We start from the raw sequence: 24,467 nt of genomic DNA, 5'->3' as shown, positions 1-24,467 counted from the left end.
GCACATGCAAAATCCTAGTGGACAACATGGTTCAGTCTGCTTTCCACCAGACACTGGGAGATTCATTCGCCTTTCAGGGGGACAATAACCTCAGACACAAGGCCAAATCTACACTGGAGTTGCTTATCAAGTAGACAGTGAATGTTTGCTGATGGGTTGGGGTTATCGTTGTATGCTTTGTTTTTTGTACCTGTAACACTGAATAAAGTTCAGTGGGCACATAAAGAAATTTGGACTTACAGCGTGACAGTTAGCTGCTACATGCTGTTTTCTGGTGTCCAAGCTAATAACCTTGGCTGGCTAAAGGGGTGTGCATGCATATCTAATGAGGACATAGACTCTCTCCCCCCCTCTCTCTACACTCTCTCTCTCCACTCTCTCTCTCCACTCTCCAAACTCCTTCTATCCTATTTTTTTTCACCCTCCCCAGCTCTCGTTCCTCTCGCTCTTTTCCCCTCTCTCTCTGACCCTGACTTGTCAGTCACAGTAAAGCAGACTCACAGTAATCCCATAGGAGACACCTTATTATAATATCTACATTAGCAGAGGCAGAAAAAAATACACACACACACACACATATCCACACAAATACACACACACACAATACACCATGTAATTATAATAACATATAAACACATAACTGACAATGCTGACCTTGAAAACATAATGTAGTCAGAAATAGCCTAAACTCCCATTTAAACAACTTGTACCTATATTTACATGAGGAGAGGAGTGTAGAAGAGAGGAAGGTAGAGGAGATAGGAGTGTGTAGGTGGGTTGTTGTCTAGTGTGTAGTTGTGCGTGGGTATGTTTGTGTCTGTTTTTGGTTATAATTAGATTGTTTTGTCTAAACGTTCTCTTTAATTAGTCGTCCCTCATTGAGACTGCTCATTTACATATTTACCATATTTGCATAGCTAATGAGTTCCTGGCTGCCTGTTGCAATTAGCATCCAACTCAGAGGTTGCCCCAAGTTACACCCGTTACCATTCTCTAACTATCCTCTTAATCTCTCTACCGCTCTCTTTCTTTCTCTCTGTTTCTCTGCTCTCTTTTTTTTTTTACACCTCTCTCTCTTTTCTTTCTCTGTCCATCTTTGGCAACTCTCTTTCGCCCTCTCATTTTTTAAATCACCCTTAAAGTCTGTCAGTACACACACACACACACACACACACACACACACACACACACACACACACACACACACACACACACACACACACACACACACACACACACACACACACACACACACACACACACACACACACACACACCCAAACAGATCCACACATCACTGGGTTCTTTTTAACATTATGTAGGAGGCAGAAAGGAAATTAAATGCATGAGGCAGCCAAAAGATTGGGATCCCAGTGCTCGGGTGGGTATGTGTTTGTTTGTGTGTTCATACATAAATGGGTGTGCACACTTGAGTGTGTTTGTAATTATGTTCTTGCATGCGTGTGCAAATCCATGTGTACACTTGAGTGTACGTTTTGTAGAGGTGTATGCGTTTTTGTGTGTGTCTGTCTGGGTTTGTTTACCTGCAGAGTGCATCGGAGCGGCAGGCGCGTCGTAGCTCTAGACAGGAGGGTCTGTGTTTCTCCTGGTGGGAGCAGGCAGGTACAATGGTCTGTCTACGTCTCTCAGCACAGGCCTGGTCCGAACACGAGCAGAACAACAGGGGGTAACTCAGCTCCCACTGCACACGCTCAAAGAACTGACGCAGCGCCTGGGAACACAAAATAATATCATTATTATCATTCATCATGTGATGGGGCTCTGGTCAGAATTAGTGTATTACTAGGGAATAGGATGTCATTTGTGCAGGTCCAACCACCTTGTGACATCGTTTGCGGCTGCAAGGCTCCTGGTTGGCAAGTGAGGGCTGAGAGAGCTTGTTGCAGATAGCGATGTAATTGGAGCGTTGTCTCTTGCAGGTTTCATTGAGGTTGCAAGCCTTGGCTGCATCGAGACATGGGTTACAGGGTTTCCCTGGCTCAGAACATGGGCTGGCCTTGGACAGAGAAGAGTCTGGAAGATGGGTTGGATAGAGAAAGAGAGGCAGAGAGAGAGAGAAAATGATGAGCACAAAAAGTTAACAGACACAGACACAGTGTAACCCCAGTGTTTGTCTTGTTACACATCACTAGCATCTAATGTGACTGTAGCTAAATATAAACTCACTATATTATCTGTTTAATGAAGCTACAACAGAAACACACACACGCACGCGCACACACCCACACACACACACACACACACACACACACAGTTTAAGTGCATTGGGAGGAGAAATGTAAATGTTGTAAAGATCCAGACCTAATTCTCATCATCGGTGACAGAGTTTGTTGTAGTGGGAACGCATATTATATTAGCATTTTTATTTCATACTTCACATCCTATATTAGACTTCTAATCCCAAGCGGCCGTTGGCACCTTAATTGGGGAGGACGGGCTCATAGTAATGGCTGGAATGGAATAAAAAAACAGAATAAAAAAATAAACACAACCTGCACTTGCACTTGACCCCCCCACTTCCTTCTAACTCTGACTCATACAGTAGCTATGTTACTGAGGAAAAATGTACTTACTATGCCTGTGATATGTGGTTGTCCCACCTAGCTATCTTAAGATGAATGCACAAACTTTAACTCGATCTGGATAAGAGCATCTGCTAAATGACTAAAATGTCAAATGTAAATGTATCAAACACATGGGTATCCATGTGGTTGGTACCATTCTATTCACGCCATTTCAGACATTAATATGAGCTGTTCAACCCTCAGCAACCTCCTACGCTTCTAATAGCAACAAGATCTCATAGCTTCCCTTTGGAATTCGACATATTATGAATGAATGTCAAGTACACTTTATTTACATACTATCTACCTTTAGTGAAGCCGCTCAACATTTACATTACATTCAGTCATCCACCAGACACTCCCATCCAGATCGATCCACAGGAGCAACCAGGGTCAAGCGCCCCGCACAAGGGCACATGGACAGATCCCCCCACCCAATCGAATCAGGGACCCGAATTGGCGACCTCTCGACCACCGGCCCAAGCTCCCAACTGCCAGGCCACCAACCATTCAAGATCCCCCCACAGTTTCCCTCAAGAGCTGCCCCTCAACCATCCAAGACACCCCAATAGCTCCCCCTCTGAAAAATCCCTCCCCCTCCACCCCCAAACCCTCCCATCTCCACCCCCACCCCCCACCCCCCACACACAAAACCACCACCCACCCAATGAGCCAACAACCAACAAAACGAACAAAAGAGAAAGAAGTAAAAAACAAAAGAAAACAAGAGCAGAAAACAACAATGCAAAAACAAACGACGTCAAGAACAACAAATATCTAAACAGCAAGGTCCAACTGGCACTATTTACATGTATTTATGTCTGTGTGTGTCTGTGTGTATGCATGCGTACACTTGCGTGGCACCAGCCTCAGGCAAACAGGCATTGGATGTAACAATGTTCCTTTTAAGTGTCGGTTAAACGTATTTTTTGTTTATTTTGACTATATTTTTTACTTTTATCTTTGACCATCAATCTTCACTCCCACTTGTCTCCAGTTCCAGATTCCAACCCTCAGTTTCCTCTCAGCCCATCCCACCTATCTCTGTTGGCCACCCTCTTTGGATTTCTATTTAAATATCTTTCAACTATGCTTTGATGTTTAACATACACTTTTTTATCTATCTGATCGAATCCACAGATTGCAAGTTGAAGATAAATACTTTTACTAAGAGTATTAGTATATTAGTAATTGACTGACCAGGTCTTTCTAATCTCCCAATAATGCTATTTCTAGCGTCAATTTGAGATTAATGCTATGCTTTTTCAGCCATTCCTAAACTGAGACCAGAAACAAGCTACCTGACGGCAATACCAGAACAAACGGTTTATTGATTCTGTATCATCGCAACAATATCTGCAGAAGTTGAATGCCACAAATAGTCAACATTTTGTTGGTGGCATAATTTTTGCTGAAAAGCATGAAGTCTTGAATCTTGAACTCTTAACACCTTGTGCCATGGAATCAGTACATCAAAAATCTCTTCCCAGGTATTTTTCAAACTGAACGAAACAGCTGTCAACATCCTGGTCCCCAAATGAAACGGGGTTATTTTCCTATTTATGCTATTTTTTGTTCCTCTGCCAGTTTTGATCCTTTATATTGGGCAGACCAGTTCCCTACCTCCATTTTTGGGGTAGTGCTATAATCAATTTGTTGTAATCTTGGATTGAGAAGACCTTCCCATACATTTCTGATAGCTCCATGAAAGACATACTGTAACTCTATCACTGTAACTCATCCAATTTACAATATTATTTAAAAACAAAATACCCTTCTCAAACATCTTTTCCGTAAATGCAGGTATTTTATCAACCAGCACATTATTAGTTCAACCATAATATTAATTGATTATTTTCTGGGGGATGAAATTGTAACCAGCTCTGCATTGCTTGTTTGAAAAAGAGAGATTCTTTAAACAAGGTTTAATTTTCATTTCATTTCTGCACAAAGGCAAAAAGTCATTTTTTAAACAAGGGTTGAGCTTTTCTTATTAATATTCTTGAAAACCATGTAAAAACCAATCTTACTTTATTAAAGGCCTTTTCCAAATCTGCTATGAATACCAGGCCTGGCTTCTTAGATGTTTCATGATGTTCTATTATTCTAGTAGTTGTCGTATATTGTCTCCAATGTATCGTCCATGTAAAAAACATGTCTGACCAGGATGAACAATACCTGATAAAACCGTTTTAATTGTGAGTGCTATGCATTCCCCTAGTATTTTTTATCACAACATTGAAGTGTAAGTGTAAGTGTTTTTTTTACATAGACTGTGTCTTTATATTTGCTATCTGGGTCTTGTTTTAATAAAATCAGATCATCCTGCTGAGTACCTGACAGAATAACATTTCTATTCTGTGTGATGTCTAAATAGTTAATAACCCAGCCAATTTGCATGGTTCAGTGTCTATGTGGGTAACATGAAGTGAGTGTAGCCTTCATATTCAAGATGATAATTGTAATCCATATAAAATCAACGTCAAAGGTGCATTAAACATCATATTCATAGAAAAACACATCCCAGCATTTCCATAGTAACTGACATATCACATGATCATGAAAGAGACATTGCATTACTATAGAGACGGCTTCACTACAGTACAAATGTATCCCGTACAAGATGTTATTCCCCAATGTCCCTGCTCTGACATCTTCCCATTGCTTGTTGTAAACATAAATAGACATGTAGACAGACAAACAAGAACCATGTTGAATTATAGAAAGTTCTAGACAATAGAGAGAGGGCGGAGAGAGGGCGGAGAGAGGGAGAGAAGAGAGGAAAGAGAGAAGGAGAGAAGAGAGAGAAAGAGAGGAGAGAAGAGAGCGAGATCAAGTGTGTGTGTGTGTCTGTGTGTGTAAGTGAGCATGTAATTGAGTGCGTGTGTGCACATATCAACTTCATACTGTTCAGATATTTTACAGTCCCCATAATTTCTTCCGTAATCTGGTGTCCCCGTAGAATTTAGTATAGCCATGGTGTTATGGAGCTGTCTCGGGAATAGCTGTCCATCTATACAAAGTTTGTCCACAATGAGAAAGGCAATCTTACCCCTCTCCCTCTGTCGCCTCTGTGCAGGACAGTCTCCTGCGATGTCCATTTATTTCCCAGGGAAATTGGTAATTGAGACCATATTTTGTGTTTACAGGGTTAAACTTCTTCGGAATCGGTGTCCCGTCCATGGGACAGTTGGGCTAAGATAAGCTAATGCAATTAGCAAGAGGTTGTAAGTAACAAGAACATTTCCCGGGACATATCTGATATTGGCAGAAAGCTTAAATTCTTATTAATCTAACTGCACTGTCCAATTTACAGTAGCTATTACAGTGAGAGAATACCATGCTATTGTTTGAGGAGCGTGCACAATTTTGAACATACATTTTTTAATAAACAAATTAGGCACATTTGGGCCGTGTTTGATACAACAGAAATGCAATGGTTCATTGGATCCGTTTAAAACGTTGTACACACACTGCTGCCATCTAGTGGCCAAAATCTAAATTGTGCCTGGGCTGGAATAATACATCATGGACTTTTTCTTGCATTTCAAAGATGATGGTACAAAAAAAATACGAAAGAACTGTTGTTTTTGTATGATCTTTTACCAGATCTATTGTGTTCTGTTCTCCAACTTCCCTTTCACATTTCTACAAACTTCAAAGTGTTTCCTTTCAAAAGGTACCAAGAATATGCATGTTCTTGCTTCAGGGCCTGAGCTACAGGCAGTTAGATTTGGGTATGTAATTTTAGGCAAAAATTAAAAAAAAGGGGCGGATCCTTTTAATCCCACTTGGTTACAGGGTTAAAACAGAAGGAATTAATTCCGAGTGGTTAAGATTAAGTCTATGGTTTGAGAAGGCTGAAAACAAAATAATAAAAAATGACGCACTATTACCATCAAGTATCTTCAAGTATTCTCACGGCTTGCATTGTGAACTGAGGGGCCTCAGAAGTCAAAGCAGCATGCGCAAGCTCTGAGCATCACAAATTTGTGCTCAGTGCTGGGCAATCATTTATCTTTTTTTGTGAGCGGTGAAGAAGTCATATATGTTGACGTTCTAAGAACCTTTTCAAATGTCCAAAATCAAAGTCTATTTCTAGTGATCAGGCTGTTAAGCAGAGCAGAGGTGCGTTCAAACATGGGAAATAGTTTGTGAAATCGTTTGTGGCTGACGTTAGCTAACATATTCCATTTGTTTTGTGTTAGTCGCGTCTGTTTGCTAATGTTAGAAGGCAGTGTGCAGCGAACCTAAGTGTCTGTTTCGGGTCTAAACTGCCTCTAAACATAGGAATAGCTAAGTAATTTTCAGTTTGAATATTATCGCTAACAAAAAACGAACAGTAATCCTTACAAAAAGTAGCTGTTTGATGTTTCACCGTAACATTTTGGAATGTTCATTCAAATTGTTCAACTAAAATTGTTACATTGGCAACATGTAGCCTTGTTGAACTCACCTCGGGAATGGCATTGGATATGTGTCTCCAATAGTATTGTGAAGTCAGCACATGACATATTAGCTTCCATAGTAGACTAAGTACAACTAACACATGTGTCCTGTCCTTCAAGCCTTATAGAGCATGATTGTTCCCCTAGGGCAATCCTGACACACACACACACACACACACACACACACACACACACACACCCCTCCTCCTCCTCGCAGTGTATTGATTGTGTGAAATGAGCTGAGCTCAGGGTGATTGTAGTAGACAAGCCTTAATGACTGGAGAATAAAGACTTCATTACAGCTTCACCTTCCAGCTGCACAGCACTACTGATGTGTGCACTGATGTCTGTATTCATTGCAGATGTGTGTGTGTGTGTGTGTGTGTGTGTGTGTGTGTGTGTGTGTGTGTGTGTGTGTGTAATCATTTACATGTAATTGATTACAAAAAACTGTAACAATAATCCGTTACGTTACCAGCAAGAATATTGGAATCAAATTACTGATACTTTTGAAAAACTAGATGATTACTTCTAGGATTACTTTTAAATTCAGGAAGAATGTTTGCGAAACAATTCTTTGACACTTTTATGCTTTATCAATGACATTCAAATCAGCGTTGGAAAAAGGCTCAAGTTTGTTCCGCCTGAACGAATCTGACTACAAGTCAGAGACCACTATAACGACACAAACAAATGCATTTTGATGGATCGTGTGAAAAGAGCAGGAATAGGCCTTTTGTAGGCTATGTTGTCTTCCAAATGGTGCGACGGCTGTCCGCATTCAAAGATTATACATCCATCTTGAATAAATGCTTGAATAAATGCTTGAATTCCGTAGGTTCCCAGCCTACGGAATTCAAATTTGAGGGAGTTCCTCCCTTTTAAACTCCTCCGTGGTATTGTTCTCCACATACGGTCAAAAACAAGTTTAATGTATCCCTTTCCTGCAGCCAAATGATCTAGTGGCATCATGGGTGGATTTTTCATAATTTCATAATTGATAAATGTTATTTAAGAAAACCTGCCGAAAATCCGATGTTTCTATGTCAAACAGTTTGGCTATATTTCAGTCTTCTGTGATGCATATAAAGTGTAATATTGGAATGCAAACAAAAAACGAGTTTGCATTCCATTTCAACTCTACAGTACATCTGACATGGTACAGGTGTCTTTTTTAAGCCCATAACCATGTATGTGAGGTGTGTCGTTTGTTTCATTGTAGATTTGTTTAAGACTACCAAGAAAGACTCTGTGTGACCCCAAGAAAACTAAGGTAAATGAGCTAAATGACTACCGCCCCGTAGCACTCATTTTCGTCATCATGAAGTGCTTTGAGAGACTAGTCAAAAACCATATCACCTCCACCCTACCTGACACCCTAGACCCACTCCAATTTGCTTACCGCCCAATTAGGTCCACAGACGACGCAATCGCAACCACACTGCACTCTGCCCTAACCCATCTGGACAAGAGGAATAGCTATGTGAGAATGCTGTTCTTCGACTACAGATCAGCATTTAACACCATAGTACAAACTCGTCATCAAGCTCGAGACCCTGGGTCTCAACCCCGCCCTGTGCAACTGGGTACTGGACTTCCTCACGGGCCGCCCCCAGGTGGTGAGGGTAGGTAACAACATCTCCATCCCGCTTATACTCAACACTGGAGCCCCACAAGGGTGCGTTCTGAGCCCTCTCCTGTACTCCCTGTTCACCCACGACTGCGTGGCCATGCACACCTCCAACTCAATCATCAAGTTTGCGGACGACACTACAGTGGTAGGCTTGATTACCAACAACGACGAGACGGCCTACAGGGAGGAGGTGAGGTCCCTCGGAGCGTGGTGTCAGGAAAATAACCTCGCACTCAACGTCAACAAAACAAAGGAGATGATTGTGGACTTCAGGAAACAGCAGAGGAGGGCACCCCCCTATCCACATCGACGGGACAGTAGTGGAGAGGGGAGTAAGTCTTCCTCGGCGTACACATCACGGACAAACTGAATTGGTCCACCCACACAGACAGCATCGTGAAGAAGGAGCAGCAGCGCCTCTTCAACCTCAGGAGGCTGAAGAAATTCGGCTTGACACCAAAAGCACTCACAAACTTCTACAGATGAACAATCGAGAGAATCCTGTCGGGCTGTATCACCGCCTGGTACGGCAACTGCTCCGCCCACAACTGTAAGGCTCTCCAGAGGGTAGTGAGGTCTGCACAACGCATCACCGGGGGCAAACTACCTGCCCTCCAGGACACCTACACCACCCGATGTCACAGGAAGGCCATAAAGAACATCAAGGACAACAACCACCCGAGCCACTGCCTGTTCACCTCGCTATCATCCAGAAGGCGAGGTCAGTACAGGTGCGTCAAAGCTGGGACCGAGAGACTGAAAAGCAGCTCTATCTCAAGGCCATCAGACTGTTAAACAGCCACCACTAACATTGAGTGGCTGCTGCCAACACACTGACTCAACTCCAGCCACTTTAATAATGGAAATGGATGGAAATTGGTGTAAAAATGTATCACTAGCCACTTTAAACAATGCTACCTAATATAATGTTTACATACCCTACATTACTAATCTCATATGTATATGTATATACTGTACTCTATATCATCTACTGCATCTTTATGTAATACATGTATCACTAGCCACTTTAAACTATGCCACATTGTTTACATACCCTACATTACTCATCTCATATGTATATACTGTACTCGATACCATCTACTGCATCTTGCCTATGCCGTTCTGTACCATCACTCATTCATATATCTTTATGTACATATTCTTTATCCCTTTACACTTGTGTGTATAAGGTAGTAATTGTGGAATTGTTAGGTTAGATTACTCGTTGGTTATTACTGTATTGTTAGAAGCACAAGCATTTCGCTACACTCGCATTAACATCTGCTAACCATGTGTATGTGACAAATAACATTTGATTTGATTTGATTTATCAAAATGCAGTAAAAGGTTAAGACCACAAGTGAGGTTTTTATTGCTCAATCTAATTTGTGCTGAATAAAGCAATTATCGAGATTTTAAAGTGTCACCAACAAAACACGTAAACAATATGTAGCATATTGCATTCATTTTCCACACACAAATAGCACTTTTCATTGGTACTAAAAGAAATGCCACTCAATGAGGGCAGCATTTATTTGTAATCTCGAAGCAATGAACCCAATCAGTCCTCCAGGACAACAAAGTCATAAATAACAGAGTAGGCTAATAAATCCTTCATTTTTCGGTTACTTTCAGGTAAAATAATTTGACAAATCTATATTTTCATATTTCCAAGTCCTATTCTTGAAGATCAAGGGGTATAAAATAATTGTAATGACTGGAAATCTGACACACTTTGTTTTTTTAATGTATTGAAGTAGAAAGCAATGGGTTAGAAGATGACTACATAACCCATATTGTAAAATATAACATCCATTTATGGCCAGCTATATAAACTCTAACATTGATTTATCCTGCAATTGGTAATATTCATCTTTATCTTCTTCTAACGTCTCTTAAGGGGAAAGTAATACAAAAGTACCTGAAAGTAATCAGATTACATTAGTGAGTTTGAACAGGTAACTAGTAACTGTAAAGGAATACATTTAGAAAGTAACCTACCCAACCCTGTTGATTGTAATCTAACCTGTGTCTTCTTGTTAAAAGGCCCTATCTATCTCTTAATCTCATCTCAATCCTCCTCCTCTCCTCGCCTCTCAATAAAATATCACGGTTTGACCAATTTGAAATCAGATTCTGATGTTTGTTCGCATTTTTCTAAAAGTCTAAATTCTAAGTGTTTTGGATACCCTGCGTTGCTCCTCCTTGTCAGGCTGTGGGTAACTGGTGCATGGAATCAGGCGCAGGAGAGCAGAGATGAGTGTACCAGGTAGTTTATTCCACGAACTGCACCAGTATAAAACAAATACTAAAGGTGCGAGAAAATACCGGTCATTCGTAAATAACGGGCGAAATAACGAACTCGGGAAACAATACCGACCATAAAGATACAACCTGAACATAATAAACAAACACGCACACCAACATGGGGGAAACAGAGGGTGAAATAATGAACATGTCATTGGGGAATAGAAACCAGGTGTGTAGAAAACAAAGTGAAAAGTGGAAATGAAAAGTGGATCGTCGATGGCTAGAAAACCGGTGAACTCGACCACCAAACTCCGCCCGAACAAGGAGAAGGAAGTCGTGACACTCCTGCTGCAGCTGCACCCTGGGTTGTACCGCTGTTGTTGTCAATGCCTCGCAGCTGGTTACATTTATGCATTAATTCAGAATGTTTAAGTTTAGAGTCAAAGGCCCAATGTAGCTGTTTTTATCTCAATATCAAATAATTTATGGTTAAGAATTAAGTACCTAACTGTGATGGTTTTCATTTAAAATGGTCAAAAAGAAACAAAAATAGCTTCGTAGAAAATAGCAATTTCTCAAGCAAAAGGACAGTCTCTGAGTAGTCTGAGTGGGGAGGGCGAAACTGAAAACTAGCTGTTATTGGCAGAGAGGTTTGGAGCACTGTTTCTTATTGGTATATTAACTAGGCAGACGTAAACTCCATCCCGCCAAAACAGGCTGGCACAGCTCTCACACTAAAAGGGCATCAGATGCTCTATTGGGATGAGGTCTGGGGACTGCGCAGGCCACTTAAGTAAACTGAACTCGCTGTCATGTTCCAGGCAATTTTGGTGATCGTGTGCCCACTGGAGTCGCTTCTTCTTGTTTTTATCTGATAGGAGTGGAATCTGGTGTGGTTGTCTGCTGCAATAGCTCATCCATGACAATGATCTACAAGTTGTGCTTTCCAAGATGCTGTTCTACACACCACTGTTGTACTGCGCCATTATTTGTTTGTGGCTAATATTTTGGCTTGCACGATTCTTGCCATTCTCCTTCGACCTCTTTCATCAATGAGCTGTTTTCGCCCACAGGATATTTTTTTGTTTGTCACACCATTCTCTGTAAAACCTTGACACCGTCGTGCATGAAAAGCCCATGAGGGCGGCCGTTTCTGAGATACTGGAACCAAAAAGTGGAGCAAAAGCGTGCCTGGCATCAACGATCATACTACACTCGAAGTCGCTTAGGTCACTAGTTTTGCCCCTTCTAACGTTCAATCGAACAGTAACTGAATGCCTTGATGCCTGTCTGCTTGCTTTATATTGCAAGCCACAGACACTTGACTCACTTTCTGTAGGATCCATTTTTGTGAATGGGGTGGTGAACCTAATAAATTGGCCAGTGAGTATATATAAAACACAGGGAATCTAGTTTGTGACTGCACTGTGCCTTTGGGAAAGGGTTAAAACACAAACAACTCCACAGTTAAGTTTAGGCAATCATTTCGAATAGTTAAGTTAAGGGTTAAGGTTTGGAATAAGGTTAGAAGAAAAAAATGGGTGCCTATCACTGGGATTCAACGCGCAACCCCCAGAAGCATAGCTCGTGGCTTATGTCCATCCACCACCCCCATCCACATCGTCCTAGCAAAACCCCAGCCTGCTTAATTGTAATAGCTCTCATCGTCGCCCATAGTGGCCGGTTTCGGGTACCTGGACGGATGTTGGGTTTACAAGTGGATCTTGAGCAACCTGGCTGCTCCTCCCCTCCTCTCTCCTCTACTCTCCTCTCCTCTCCATCCCTATCCTCTCCTCTCCTATGCTCTCTGCACCTCCCTCCCTCCCCTCTCCTCTCTTTCCTGTAATAAACTAAGTGAGGGATCCCAAGAGAGGAAGAGAGAGAGAAAGAGAGAAAGAGAGAGGGAGGGAGGGAGGTATCTGGAGTGAGTGCATGGGCCAATTAGAGTGTTGCCCTAGGTCGGCTGTTATCTCTCTCTCACACAGCCTTTACAGCATCTACACACAAAGCCTTGCCCCCAGGCACACACAGACACAAACACATATATACACACACATGAACTTAGATGCATACACACAAATGCACCAACACTCACACACACACACACGTGCACCAGGCGCATACACACGTACACACGTACACACACACACTCACACAAACACGTATACACTCATTCACCATCCGTATACACACACTTCTACACATAGACGGTTTCTTACACATATGTTTTATTTAAGTGCTGCAGTCAGGCATCCTCTCAACTTACCCCCCTCCACACACACACACACACACACACATCGTATCGAGGCATGATCTAACAAGGTTAGAGAGAGGGGGGGAGTGAGGAAAGAGGAGACAGGGAGAGGGGGGGAACTAGAGAAGTGAGGAGAGGAAAAAGAGAGGAGAAGGGATTTGACAAGGAGGGGGAAAAGAAGAGAGATCAATAGAGTTGCCTGAAAGCAGGGTAGACACAGCTGGCTAGCCTGACCACAGCCACATACACACACACGCATCCATAGAGTTAGAGAAATGGACAGAATATGAAAGAGAACGATATGGAGAATTACAGATGTATAGATGAAGCTGGACAGAACAGAGCAGAGACATACTATACAGACAGACCTACATTATACTGTACTTTTAAGTTCCCCATCAAGAAACCAAGAAACAATTGGTTTCTTTGGAACTAACAAATAGTCACTGACAACAACCAAAACAAAACAGCTGGGATTCTAGGAGGGGTTCTGAAAGACACTCATGGGGTTGTCCACTGAAAGTTGACTAGCAACAACAACTAGTACCAAAAAGACACCCACCATGAGACCCACTAAATTTGCCCAAGAAGAGGCCAACAAAATAAAAACCCACAACAAACTTTAAGACAGGAAGCAAACCAGAAAGTGGAGCAAAAACGAAAACACAGAAGATCAGAAAGGTTTGTTTTTTAGAAATGAAATAGGGAGAGCCAACTAAAGGTGTTAACAATCCAGACAACTGGAGCACTGGGCCAGCTGCTCTTAAATATCACCTGGTGAAACACCTTCCGACTAACGAGATGACAAACCAGCACAGTTGTAACGCATACTGACTAACGAGGTGACACCAATCAGTGTGCCAAACGTGCTAACATGCTAACGTCCGATGGGAAAACCAATGCTTGTAATGGTACAGACAGACCTACAGTATACTGTACAGACAGACCTATGATGTGTCAGATGAAAGAAGAACCTTGTTAGAACCAGACTAATAAAACACAGCTGAACATGGAATGTATTCAAACCCCATCAGATATTAGATAATATTGATCGATGTATAGAGTCCCTTGTACTCAGAAGGTACAATGCGCACGTAGCACAACAGGAATGCACAAACCCACACATGCATGCAATTACACATGCAAGCACACACACATGCACACATGCACACTATCACACACACACACACACACACACACACACACACACACACACACACACACACACACACACACACACACACACACACACACACACACAAGCACATACAGGAAGGTAAACTACAGGAGATGGAGGGCCGAGCAAGCCCCCAATCACATCGACCGGGCTGTAGTGGAGCAGGTTGAGAACTTCAGGTTCCTCTGTGTCCACATCACTAAGGATCTATCATGGTCCACACATACCAACAGTTGTAAAAAGGGCACGGCAGTCTCTCTTCCCTCTCAGGAGGCTGAAAAATTTGGCATGGGCATCAGATCCTCAAAAAGTTATCCAGCAGCACCACTGAAGGCCTCTTGACTGGCTGCATCACTGCTTTGTATGGCAACTGCTTGGCATGCGACCGCCTGGCGCTACAGAGGGTAATGCATACAGCCCAGTACATCACTGGAGCCGAGCTCCCTGCCATCGAGGACATCTATACCAGGCGGTGTCAGAGGAAGCCCCTAACAATTGTCAAAGTCTCCAGCCACCTAAGTCATCCTTATCCAATTCTGAGGTGCATATTGAAGGTATTGGAAGAACTGTCCTCATTTACTTTTCGTCAGCCAACAAGATGAGTAGGCCTAACAAACAGCAAAAGCATTAGCCTTTGTCAATCTACTATCCCCCATAGAAGGTTGACCTATTCTACTCTATGTGAGAAATAAATGTTCCAAACATAGTCTGGGACAGTTTTGGATTGTGATAGATCCTAAATTAATACAACCATTAGCATATATATTTTTTTTAACGCAATGTGGCTGATGCAACAGATCAGAATGTTTAGCTTAAAATGTTGATTAGGCTATTTCTTCACATTATAAGCCTTGCAATGCGCACATGCTAGTAGGCTATAAGCGAGAATGTTCCATTAGCTGAAAACACCATTATCAAAAGTGACCGCAAATGCAATTATGATTTTATTATCAAGGTGTATTTTTGTGGTGAAAATGATCTTCCCCAAACTTGAAACTCACTCGCTGCTTATGTATGCCAGTTAGACTCTACACCCCCTGTAAAGAGGATAGTTGTGATACAAACCTTATTAAAACATATAGGCCTATGGGCTAGGCTACATGAGGTGTGATACAAACCTTATTAAAACATATAGGCCTATGGGCTAGGCTACATGAGGTGTGTGACTATGATTAGAAAAAGTCACAAAAAAAGGCATTGTGTCTTATGCTGGGCATCATTCACAAGTGATAATATATAATTCACAAGTGATAGGCTAATATTGTCACCCATCAGACAGTTCTTGATTTAATCTTGTCAAATACATGTCATCTATGCCCTTAAATGGAGGACACTTTTCTCCATGGTTTATTTTCATGCCAGCCAGGTAGGCTACACTCCTGTTGTAAATATAAGCAATGTGCTTAATATTAGGAAAGTTGAAAAATAAATATAAGCCAGTAGAAAGCGGATCCTCCTCTTTTTAGTAGAGGCCGTCATTCTGTTTTCTTGCGCAATTGCATATCCTATTGAAATGTTGCGCAACATGAGCTGATGGGCTCTCATGAAGTGTTTGATTGGATTTACAAGTACATTTGCATTGATGTCAGAGTGATTAAAGGAACAATAGAGTGCTGAGTACCAGGCAGTTAGCAAGTTTGGTAGGCTACTAATGACCATCAGCAGCATTACCGTGACTAAACAGTCACGTGGAATTTGACTGCCTTCATGACTCGTGACCTGTGTTGCGATAATACAGTCACCACAACAGCCCTACTCATCACACATGCTGCTGCTACAGTTTATTACTTATCTTGTTGCCTATTCACTTTATTCCTAGTTATAGGTACAGTACATACACTATATATACAAATGTATGTGGACACCCCTTCAAATTAGTGGATTAGGCTATTTCAGCCACACCCGTTTCTGAAAGGTATATCAAATTGAGCACACAGACATGCAATCTCAATAGACAAAAATTGGCAGTAGAATGGCCTTCCTGAAGAGCTCAATGACTTTCAACCTGGCACCATACTGGGATGCCACTTTTCCAACAAGTCATTTTGTGACATTTCTGGTCTGCTGGAGCTTCTCCGGTCAACTGTAAGTGCTGTTATTATGATGTGGAAATGTCTAGGAGCAACAAAGCCGCAAAGTGGTAGGACACACAAGCTCACAGACACTCACGACCGAGTTCCAAACTGCCTCTGGAAGTAACGTAACATAAGAACTGTTCGCCGGGAGCTTCATGAAATGGGTTTCTATGGCCGAGCAGCCACACACAAGCCTAAGATCACCATGCTCAATGCATAGCGTCGGCTGAAGTGGTGTATAGCTTGCAACCGTGGAAACGCATTCTCTGGAGTGATGAATCACGCTTCACTATCTGGCAGTCCGACGGATGAATCTGGGTTTGGTGGATGCCAGTACAGCGCTACCTGCCCCGATGCATAGTGCCAACTGTAAAGTTTGGTGGAGGAGGAATAATGGTCTGGGACTGTTTTTCATGGTTCAAGCTAGGCCCCTTAGTTCCAGTGAAGGGAAATCTTAACGCTACAGCATACAATGACTTTCTAGACTATTCTGTGCTTCCAACCTTGGGGAAGGCCCTTTCCTGGTTCAGCATGACAATGACCCTGTGCACAAAGGTATAGCCAAGGTATCATTGCTCATTGTGTATTTCTTATTCCGTGTTATTACTTTTCTATTATTTCTCTACTTTCTTTCTCTCTGCATTGTTGGGAAGGGCCCGTAAGTAAGCATTTCACTGTTAGTCTACACCTGTTGTTTACAAAGCATGTGATGAATCAAATGTGATGATTCGATTTGAAACTGTGATGTATGACTAAGCTGGTAATTGCAGTTTATCTGCCAGAACAGCTAAAGGTAACTATATCCCCTCTTCCTTCCTCCTTTTCTCTTTCTCTCTCATCCTCCTCTCTGTTCCTCGCCACCCCCTCTTTGTCTCCTCTACTTTCCTTCTCTCTCCCCTTTTCTACTTTCGTCTTCTCCTCTCTACTGTTCCTCTGTTCGGCTCTCTTTGCCTTCTTATCTTCTCTCTTCTTCTGATATGAGAGGCTATAACTGTTTATGATGTCTGTTATGTCACTATTATGACAGGGAGTTGTACCTTGATAACAAAGGGTTGTCTCACAGATCAATCCAACTCTCTGTCCAACAGGAAAAACAGTTAAAGCATCCCACAGTTGAACTCACTCTATCTGTAACAAAGCAGCTACCTTCTGAGAAATACAGCATGCACGCATACACACACACACACACACACACACACACACACACACACACACACAGATACACACACACACACACACACACACACACACACACACACACACACACACACACACACACACACACACACACACAACACACACACACACACACACACACACACACACACACACACACACACACACACACACACACACACACACACACACACACACACACACACACACACACACACACACACACACACAGATACACACACACACACACACACACACACATACACACACACACACAGATACACACACACACACACAGATACACACACACACACACACACACACACCCTATTTCTCTCCCTCTATTTTACACACACATTTGAGTCAGAGCTGTCTATGTTGATGTGTCTCAGTGTTTTGGAAAAATAAGTGTGTTTGTTGGTGATTGTTTCTCCGTTGTCTGCTAAAATGTTCTTCGTCACACACACACACACACACACTCTCTGTCACGCTCTGCCTTTCCCTCCAATCGATTGGTAACAGTCTTGTCTAAGACATACTTTAATGTTCTACTCCTTTTTCTTCCTCTTTCTTCTGCACATACTATTTAACACTTCTCTATATCATCCTCTTATCTCACCCCCCTCTCTCCCTCCCTCCCCATCTGTCTCTCTCTTGCTCTGCATTCTTCTCCCTCTCGTTGCCTCCATCCCTCTCTTTTATCTGTCTATCCCTCTCCTATTCTCCCATCTCTCTTTGTCTTTTCCTACCTCCCTTAATCTCTCTGTCTCTGTCTGTCTGTCCATCCATCTTTCTGTGTCTCTATTTCTCTATTTCCCTCTCTCCTTCACCCTCTCTCACTCTCTCTCTCTCCATCTCTCTCTCTCTCTCTCGCTCTCCCTCCCTCTCTATCTCTCTCTCAATCTCTATCTCTCCCTCAGGTCTTAGATATCTGCATGGTGAATGAAAAGTGGATAGAGTACTATCTAGGGATGAGTGGGCATCTTCACATGACATTGTTACAAATCTAATCGGACTGATAGGATCATTTTACCTCTGTCTATAAGGTCATCACCTCACTCTAGGCAACACATGCACACACATGCACATACTCGCTGGCACGTCCACAAATACAAACACACACACTGTGCTGCTGGAGCCTACTGACATTTACAGGCTTAGGACTCCGTGTCAAATACAGAAACAGAGAGAGAAAGTTCAAATGAAGTGTGATCAATCATCAGACAGAGTGTTTATCTTTGATGAACTGAGTGAGTATACACGAGTCATAAAATATAAACACACTCTGTGTCACATGTAGAAATGGAATCATGGAGTCTTTGGTCTTCGTGTGTGTGTGAATGTTATTTATTCTGCAGTGAAGCTGTCTCCTAGAGCTGCAGATTACCTCTCAATGCTTTAAATAATGAGAATTGTGAACTGGCACACACAGAAATTGGAAAGAAAATAGCTTTTCGTGACAGGATGGAGGATAGCTTCAGTTACAGATACACACACACACTCGCACACACACATGCTTCAGTTACAGACAGAAAGACACACACACACATTCAGAAGATAGCTTCTGTTTGTTCATCTCAATCAACATAGGAGCAGCGGGCTGAGCTTTCTATATTTGTGTTCTGAGCAGTCCCTCCGTGTCAGAATCACACTCACACAGACCAACAGACCTGGGTTCAAATATTAATCAGGGTATTTCAATTACTTACATAGACATTTTGGAAGTAAGTATTTGGGAGAAAATAAAATGTATGCTATTTAGAAGAAATAATTTGAAAATACTCAAATACACAACAATAAATATTTTTTTAAATGCCCACCAAGGTTATTATAGTTTTGTGATGTAATATGTGTTTTTATTTCTATTTGTTTTTAGATTTTTATTTGAAATTCAATTTAGTTTCAGTTCGATTTCAGACTTGATTTACAAATGTTTTATTAGTTTTAGCGGGGATTAAGTTCACAAACATCTTAGCCAAATACATTTAAACTCAGTTTTTCACAATTCCTGACATTTAATACTAGAAAAAATGTCCTGTCTTAGGTCAGTTAGGATCACCACTTTCTTTTAAGAATGTGAAATGTCAGAATAATAGTAGAGAGAACAATTTATTTCAGCTTTTATTTATTTCATCACATTCCCAGTGGGTCAGAAGTTTACATAAACTCAATTGGTATTTGGTAGCATTGCCTTTAAAATGTTTAACTTGGATGAAACGTTTTGGGTAGCCTTCCACAAGCTTCCCACAATAAGTTGGGTGAATTTTGGCCCATTCCTCCTGACAGAGTTGGTGTACCTGAGTCAGGTTTTTAGGCCTCCTTGCTCGCACATGCTTTTTCAGTTCTGCCCACAAATGTTCTATAGGATTGAGGTCAGGGCTTTGTGATGGCCACTCCAATACCTAAACTTTGTTGTCCTTAAGCCATTTTGCCACAACTTTGGAAGTATGCTTGGGGTCATTGTCCATTTGGAAGACCCATTTGCGACCAAGCTTTAACTTCCTGAATGATGTCTTGAGCTGTCGCTTCAATATATCCACATAATTTTCCCGCCTCATGATGCCATCTATTTTGTGAAGTGCACCAGTCCCTCCTGCAGCAAAGCACCCCAACAACATGATGCTGCCTCCCCCGTGCTTCACGGTTGGGATGATGATGTTCTTCGGCTTGCAAGCCTCCCCCTTTTTCCTCCAAAAATAACAATGGTCATTATGGCCAAACAGTTCTATTTTTGTTTCATCAGACCAGAGGACATTTCTCCAAAAAGTACAATCTTTGTCCCCATGTGCAGTTGCAAACCTTAGTCTGGCTTTTTTACGGCGGTTCTGGAGCAGTGGCTTCTTCCTTGCTGACCAGCCTTTTAGGTTATGCTGATATAGGACTCGTTTTACTGTGGATATAGATACTTTTGTACCTGTTTCCTCCAGCATCTTCACAAGGTCCTATGTTGTTGTTCTGGGATTGATTTGCACTTTTCGCACCAAAGTACGTTCATCTCTAGGAGACAGAATGCGTCTCCTTCCTGAGCGATATGGCAGCTGCGTGGTCCCATGGTGTTTATACTTGCGTACTATTGTTTGTACAGATGAACGTGGTACCTTCAGGCGTTTGGAAATTGCTCCCAAGAAAGAACCAGACTTGTGAAGGTCTCCAATTTTTTTCCGGAGGTCTTGGCTCATTTCTTTTGATTTTTCCATGATGTCAAGCAAAGAGGCACTGAGTCTGAAGGTGTCTGAAGGTGGACCTTGAAATAAATCCACAGGTACACCTCCAATTGACACAAATGATGTCAATTAGCCTATCAGAAGCTTGTACAGCTATGACATCATTTTCTGGAATTTTCCGAGCTGTTTAAAGGCATTGTCAAGTTAGTGTATGTAAACTTCTGACCCACTGGAATTGTGGATAGACATAACATCTCTGTATTTCTGTCATGATGGAATCTGTGAGACCATTGGCAGCACCATTGAAGCCAGCTCAATATTGAAATAGTCAATTTTCTTCTCAAGTAAAAGTCATTGGCTGATCCCTCTTGATGACCCGGCTGTCACAACTCCAATTGGGTCATTAAGTCATGTCAAGCAAGTCATCAGGAGGGATCAGCCAATGCAGTTGGATGTTGACTAAATCAAAAAGGTGAAAGTGCTTAACGGCATTACCCATGCTAACACAGGCTTTTGGCCACTAGAGGACTCCATACAACTCTACGTCCAGGTCAAAGGTTTGGTTAGGTTCAAATTCTAAATAAATCCTAATGTGACTTGGATTTAAAGGATATGCGCCTAGACTGGTGCAATAAATATGATGGAAGGAAACAATTGTTTTACTTTAACATTAGATGTTAGAAGAATCAAGTACCTTTACCTTAATCTGACAGAATGAGAGGGGAAACAACAACATATGAAGTCATGGCACATTTGATGTGTTATGTTTATGTAATATTAAACATGTATCACTGACTAACCCCCTCAAATAGCGTTAATAACAACAGCTACAACAACAGCGAAACATAAGCAATACAACACTTCTTCACAAATCTATCAGTTCAAAGTGTGTGTGTGTGTGTGTGTGTGTGTGTGTGTGTGTGTGTGTGTGTGTGTGTGTGTGTGTGTGTGGTGTGTGTGTGTGTGTGTGTGTGTGTGTGTGTGTGTGTGTGTGTGTGTGTGTGTGTGTGTGTGTGTGTGTGTGTGTGTGTGTTTCTGTTCAAGAAAACTCTACATTCCAGAGAGTTGGTTGTTTCGGTTTCTCAAGCCTGATGACAGTTGTCCACAGACTGAAAATATTCTCTCTACAAACGCTTGGGATGCAAGGGCAGAAACCAGATCCAATGTCACATAGCACAGCTTTAGATAAAAAGCCATTCTTACTTGCCAGAACTGGAGAACGTGACTTTGTAAACATGACCCCCTTTTACCTCTTTGAGGTATTTCCATAGCTCACAAGGGGCACTTAATGCCCGGCCAGGTTAACTCTCCAGCTGGACAGTGATCTCAGACACAATCTTCGATGTGAGGAAGCTATATTTCTGAAACACTGTGGTCGAGATGCTTGCCGAATTCATTGTGTTGGCATCTTCCTGGGGTCCTGCTACTCCATGGCTGTACTCTCTGATTTGCTGAAGTACAAAAGACTCTGCTTCCCTCTTCAGTGGCTCCATCTCTGTTGAGCGAAGTGCCAGAGACACAACTGAGTCCATCAGGCAAGCTGCTGCAGGGGTTGGATCGAAGTTGGCTGCCAGAGGATTCAGTATGTATGCGAAGTGCTGTCGCAGGACCTGCACCAACTGTTTTGCAACAGTAGTTGACTGCAAGTCTGCCTCAAGGTTGAGAAGGCACGGCACCACATCAGAGAGTGACTGGCTGTCAGTTTGAAGTTAGTCGGTGTAAATTTTTCCAAAGGCTTCAGAAACTTCATAAACTGCTCTAGATTGGCCCAGTCACTGCTCAGTATGTTGGTCGTCGTGGATTTTCTAAAGGCTCCAGAAACTTCACAAGATGCTCTAGATTGGCCCAGTCACTGGTCAGTATGTTGGTCGTTGTGGATTTTCTAAAGGCTCCAGAAACTTCACAAGCTGCTCTAGATTGGCCCAGTCACTGGTCAGTATGTTGGTCGTCGTGGATTTTCTAAAGGCTCCAGAAACTTCACAAGCTGCTCTAGATTGGCCCAGTCACTGGTCAGTATGTTGGTCGTTGTGGATTTTCTAAAGGCTCCAGAAACTTCACAAGCTGCTCTAGATTGGCCCAGTCACTGGTCAGTATGTTGGTCGGTGTGGATTTTCTAAGGGCTCCAGAAACTTCACAAGCTGCTCTAGATTGGCCCAGCCACGCTCTGTGCTCACCCTCATATTTCTTCCCTGTTAGCTAGTGATAGCTAGTGATAGTAATGCACAAGCTAGGCCTATTTGAAACACCGGCATCTACTGGCAGCATTTACCCACAAGATTCAGATGCTTGAAAACCCCATTAGAAAAAAACAGCTTGAAAACCCCATTTGATTTTTGCTCAAAGTTTAGAAGAAAAAAACTAAAACTTCTATTTTATTTTAGTTCGTTTGAAGTCAAAGATAATAGTTCCAGTATAGTTTTAGTTTTTCAAATGTTTCAGTTTACTAAATGATCTGGCCAATTTGAGTTATTATTTTATTTTCAGTTTTTGTTTACTATAATAATCTTGATTTGAACCCAGGTCTGCACACCAACCCTGTTACCTTATTAGACATGGACTACACATACATATCCAGTGGTAGGCTACCTGAGATGATGGAGGCGTGTCTAAACTCTTCTGAGAATTCGTGGAGCTCATAGGGTGACATCTCATAGAAGTCCTCTCCTGGAATACAAACAAAAACATAGAGAGAGTGAGTGTGTGTAAAGTGTGTGTGTGTGTTAGAGAAAGTGAAAAAGAGAGAGACAGAGAGAAAGAAAGAGATATAAACAGGTATCAAGGCCTGTTTAGCATTGAGATTGAACCCAAGATAGCAGCCAGTTAGAATATATCAAACAGTCAAACAAACAGAATATAACTTTAAAAAAAGCTAAAACATACACCATTTCTTTTTCAATTCCAGGAACAATGTAGCCTAACTTTAACAGTTGACTACACATTATCAAGCATTTACAGTAGACCTGACAAGACACATTCTATTCTGCTGGTGACTCGCAGATCGTGTGTGTGTGTATGTGTGTGTGTGTGTAGAGGGGTATGGTACCTTAGGGGTTTAATAAAGCGGGTGACAAGGCTCCATGTTTATGTATGAGGCTCTGAAACAAGGTTTCTGTCTGTAAGACTGATTTCACCTGCAGCCATACATACTGTTACTGGCTTAACCTCCTCTCCTCTCCTCTCCTCTCCTCTCCTCTCCTCTCCTCTCCTCTCCTCTCCTCTCCTCTCCTCTCCTCTCCTCTCCTCTCCTCTCCTCTCCTCTCCTCTCCTCTCCTCTCCTCTCCTCTCCTCTCCTCTCCTCTCCTCTCCTCTCCTCTCCTCTCCTCTCCTCTCCTCTCTATTGCATCAAACCCATATCCTCTCCTATCCTGTGTTCTCTATCATCCCCCTCACCTGTTTCCTCCTCCTCCTACAACAACCCCCTCCCCCTGCCCACCTGAGAGGTATGTGTGGTCAGCATTATTTCAAACCTCCATCCTCACCTTGCCAGTCCCTGTACAGCTCAGGCCACCAATCCCATCACCCATCACTCAGCCTCCTCATTGCTACTCTACATTCCAGAACACTTGCACTAACACACACACTTGACGAGTCTTTATTGCGGGGGCATTCAGATTACAGGTGGGTAATTTATGTAAAGTCGCTGTTTCGCTTCCAACACACCACCTTAGATTCCTCTCTCTCTCTCTCTCTCTCTCTCTCTCTCTC

At 42.2% G+C, this 24,467-nt stretch overlaps 1 protein-coding gene across 1 annotated transcript in view; it reads right to left on the bottom strand.

The window, feature by feature from the left end:
• The window catches only part of LOC109868836 (GDNF family receptor alpha-2), a 77,939-nt gene that overhangs the window by 44,228 nt on the left and 9,244 nt on the right, over positions 1–24,467 (bottom strand). The window contains exons 3-5 of the mRNA XM_031803303.1: positions 23,349–23,426; positions 1,841–2,034; positions 1,545–1,732 (exon numbers count right to left, since the gene is read on the bottom strand). Coding sequence (XP_031659163.1) covers positions 1,545–1,732; positions 1,841–2,034; positions 23,349–23,426 — 460 coding nt within the window. The remainder of the gene's footprint in view (positions 1–1,544; positions 1,733–1,840; positions 2,035–23,348; positions 23,427–24,467) is intronic.

This window comes from Oncorhynchus kisutch, linkage group LG23 (genome assembly GCF_002021735.2).
Source record: "Oncorhynchus kisutch isolate 150728-3 linkage group LG23, Okis_V2, whole genome shotgun sequence".
Lineage (NCBI taxonomy): Eukaryota > Metazoa > Chordata > Actinopteri > Salmoniformes > Salmonidae > Oncorhynchus > Oncorhynchus kisutch.
The sequence above is the reverse complement of the archived record's forward strand: the minus strand, read 5'-3'. Positions and strand labels throughout refer to the sequence as shown.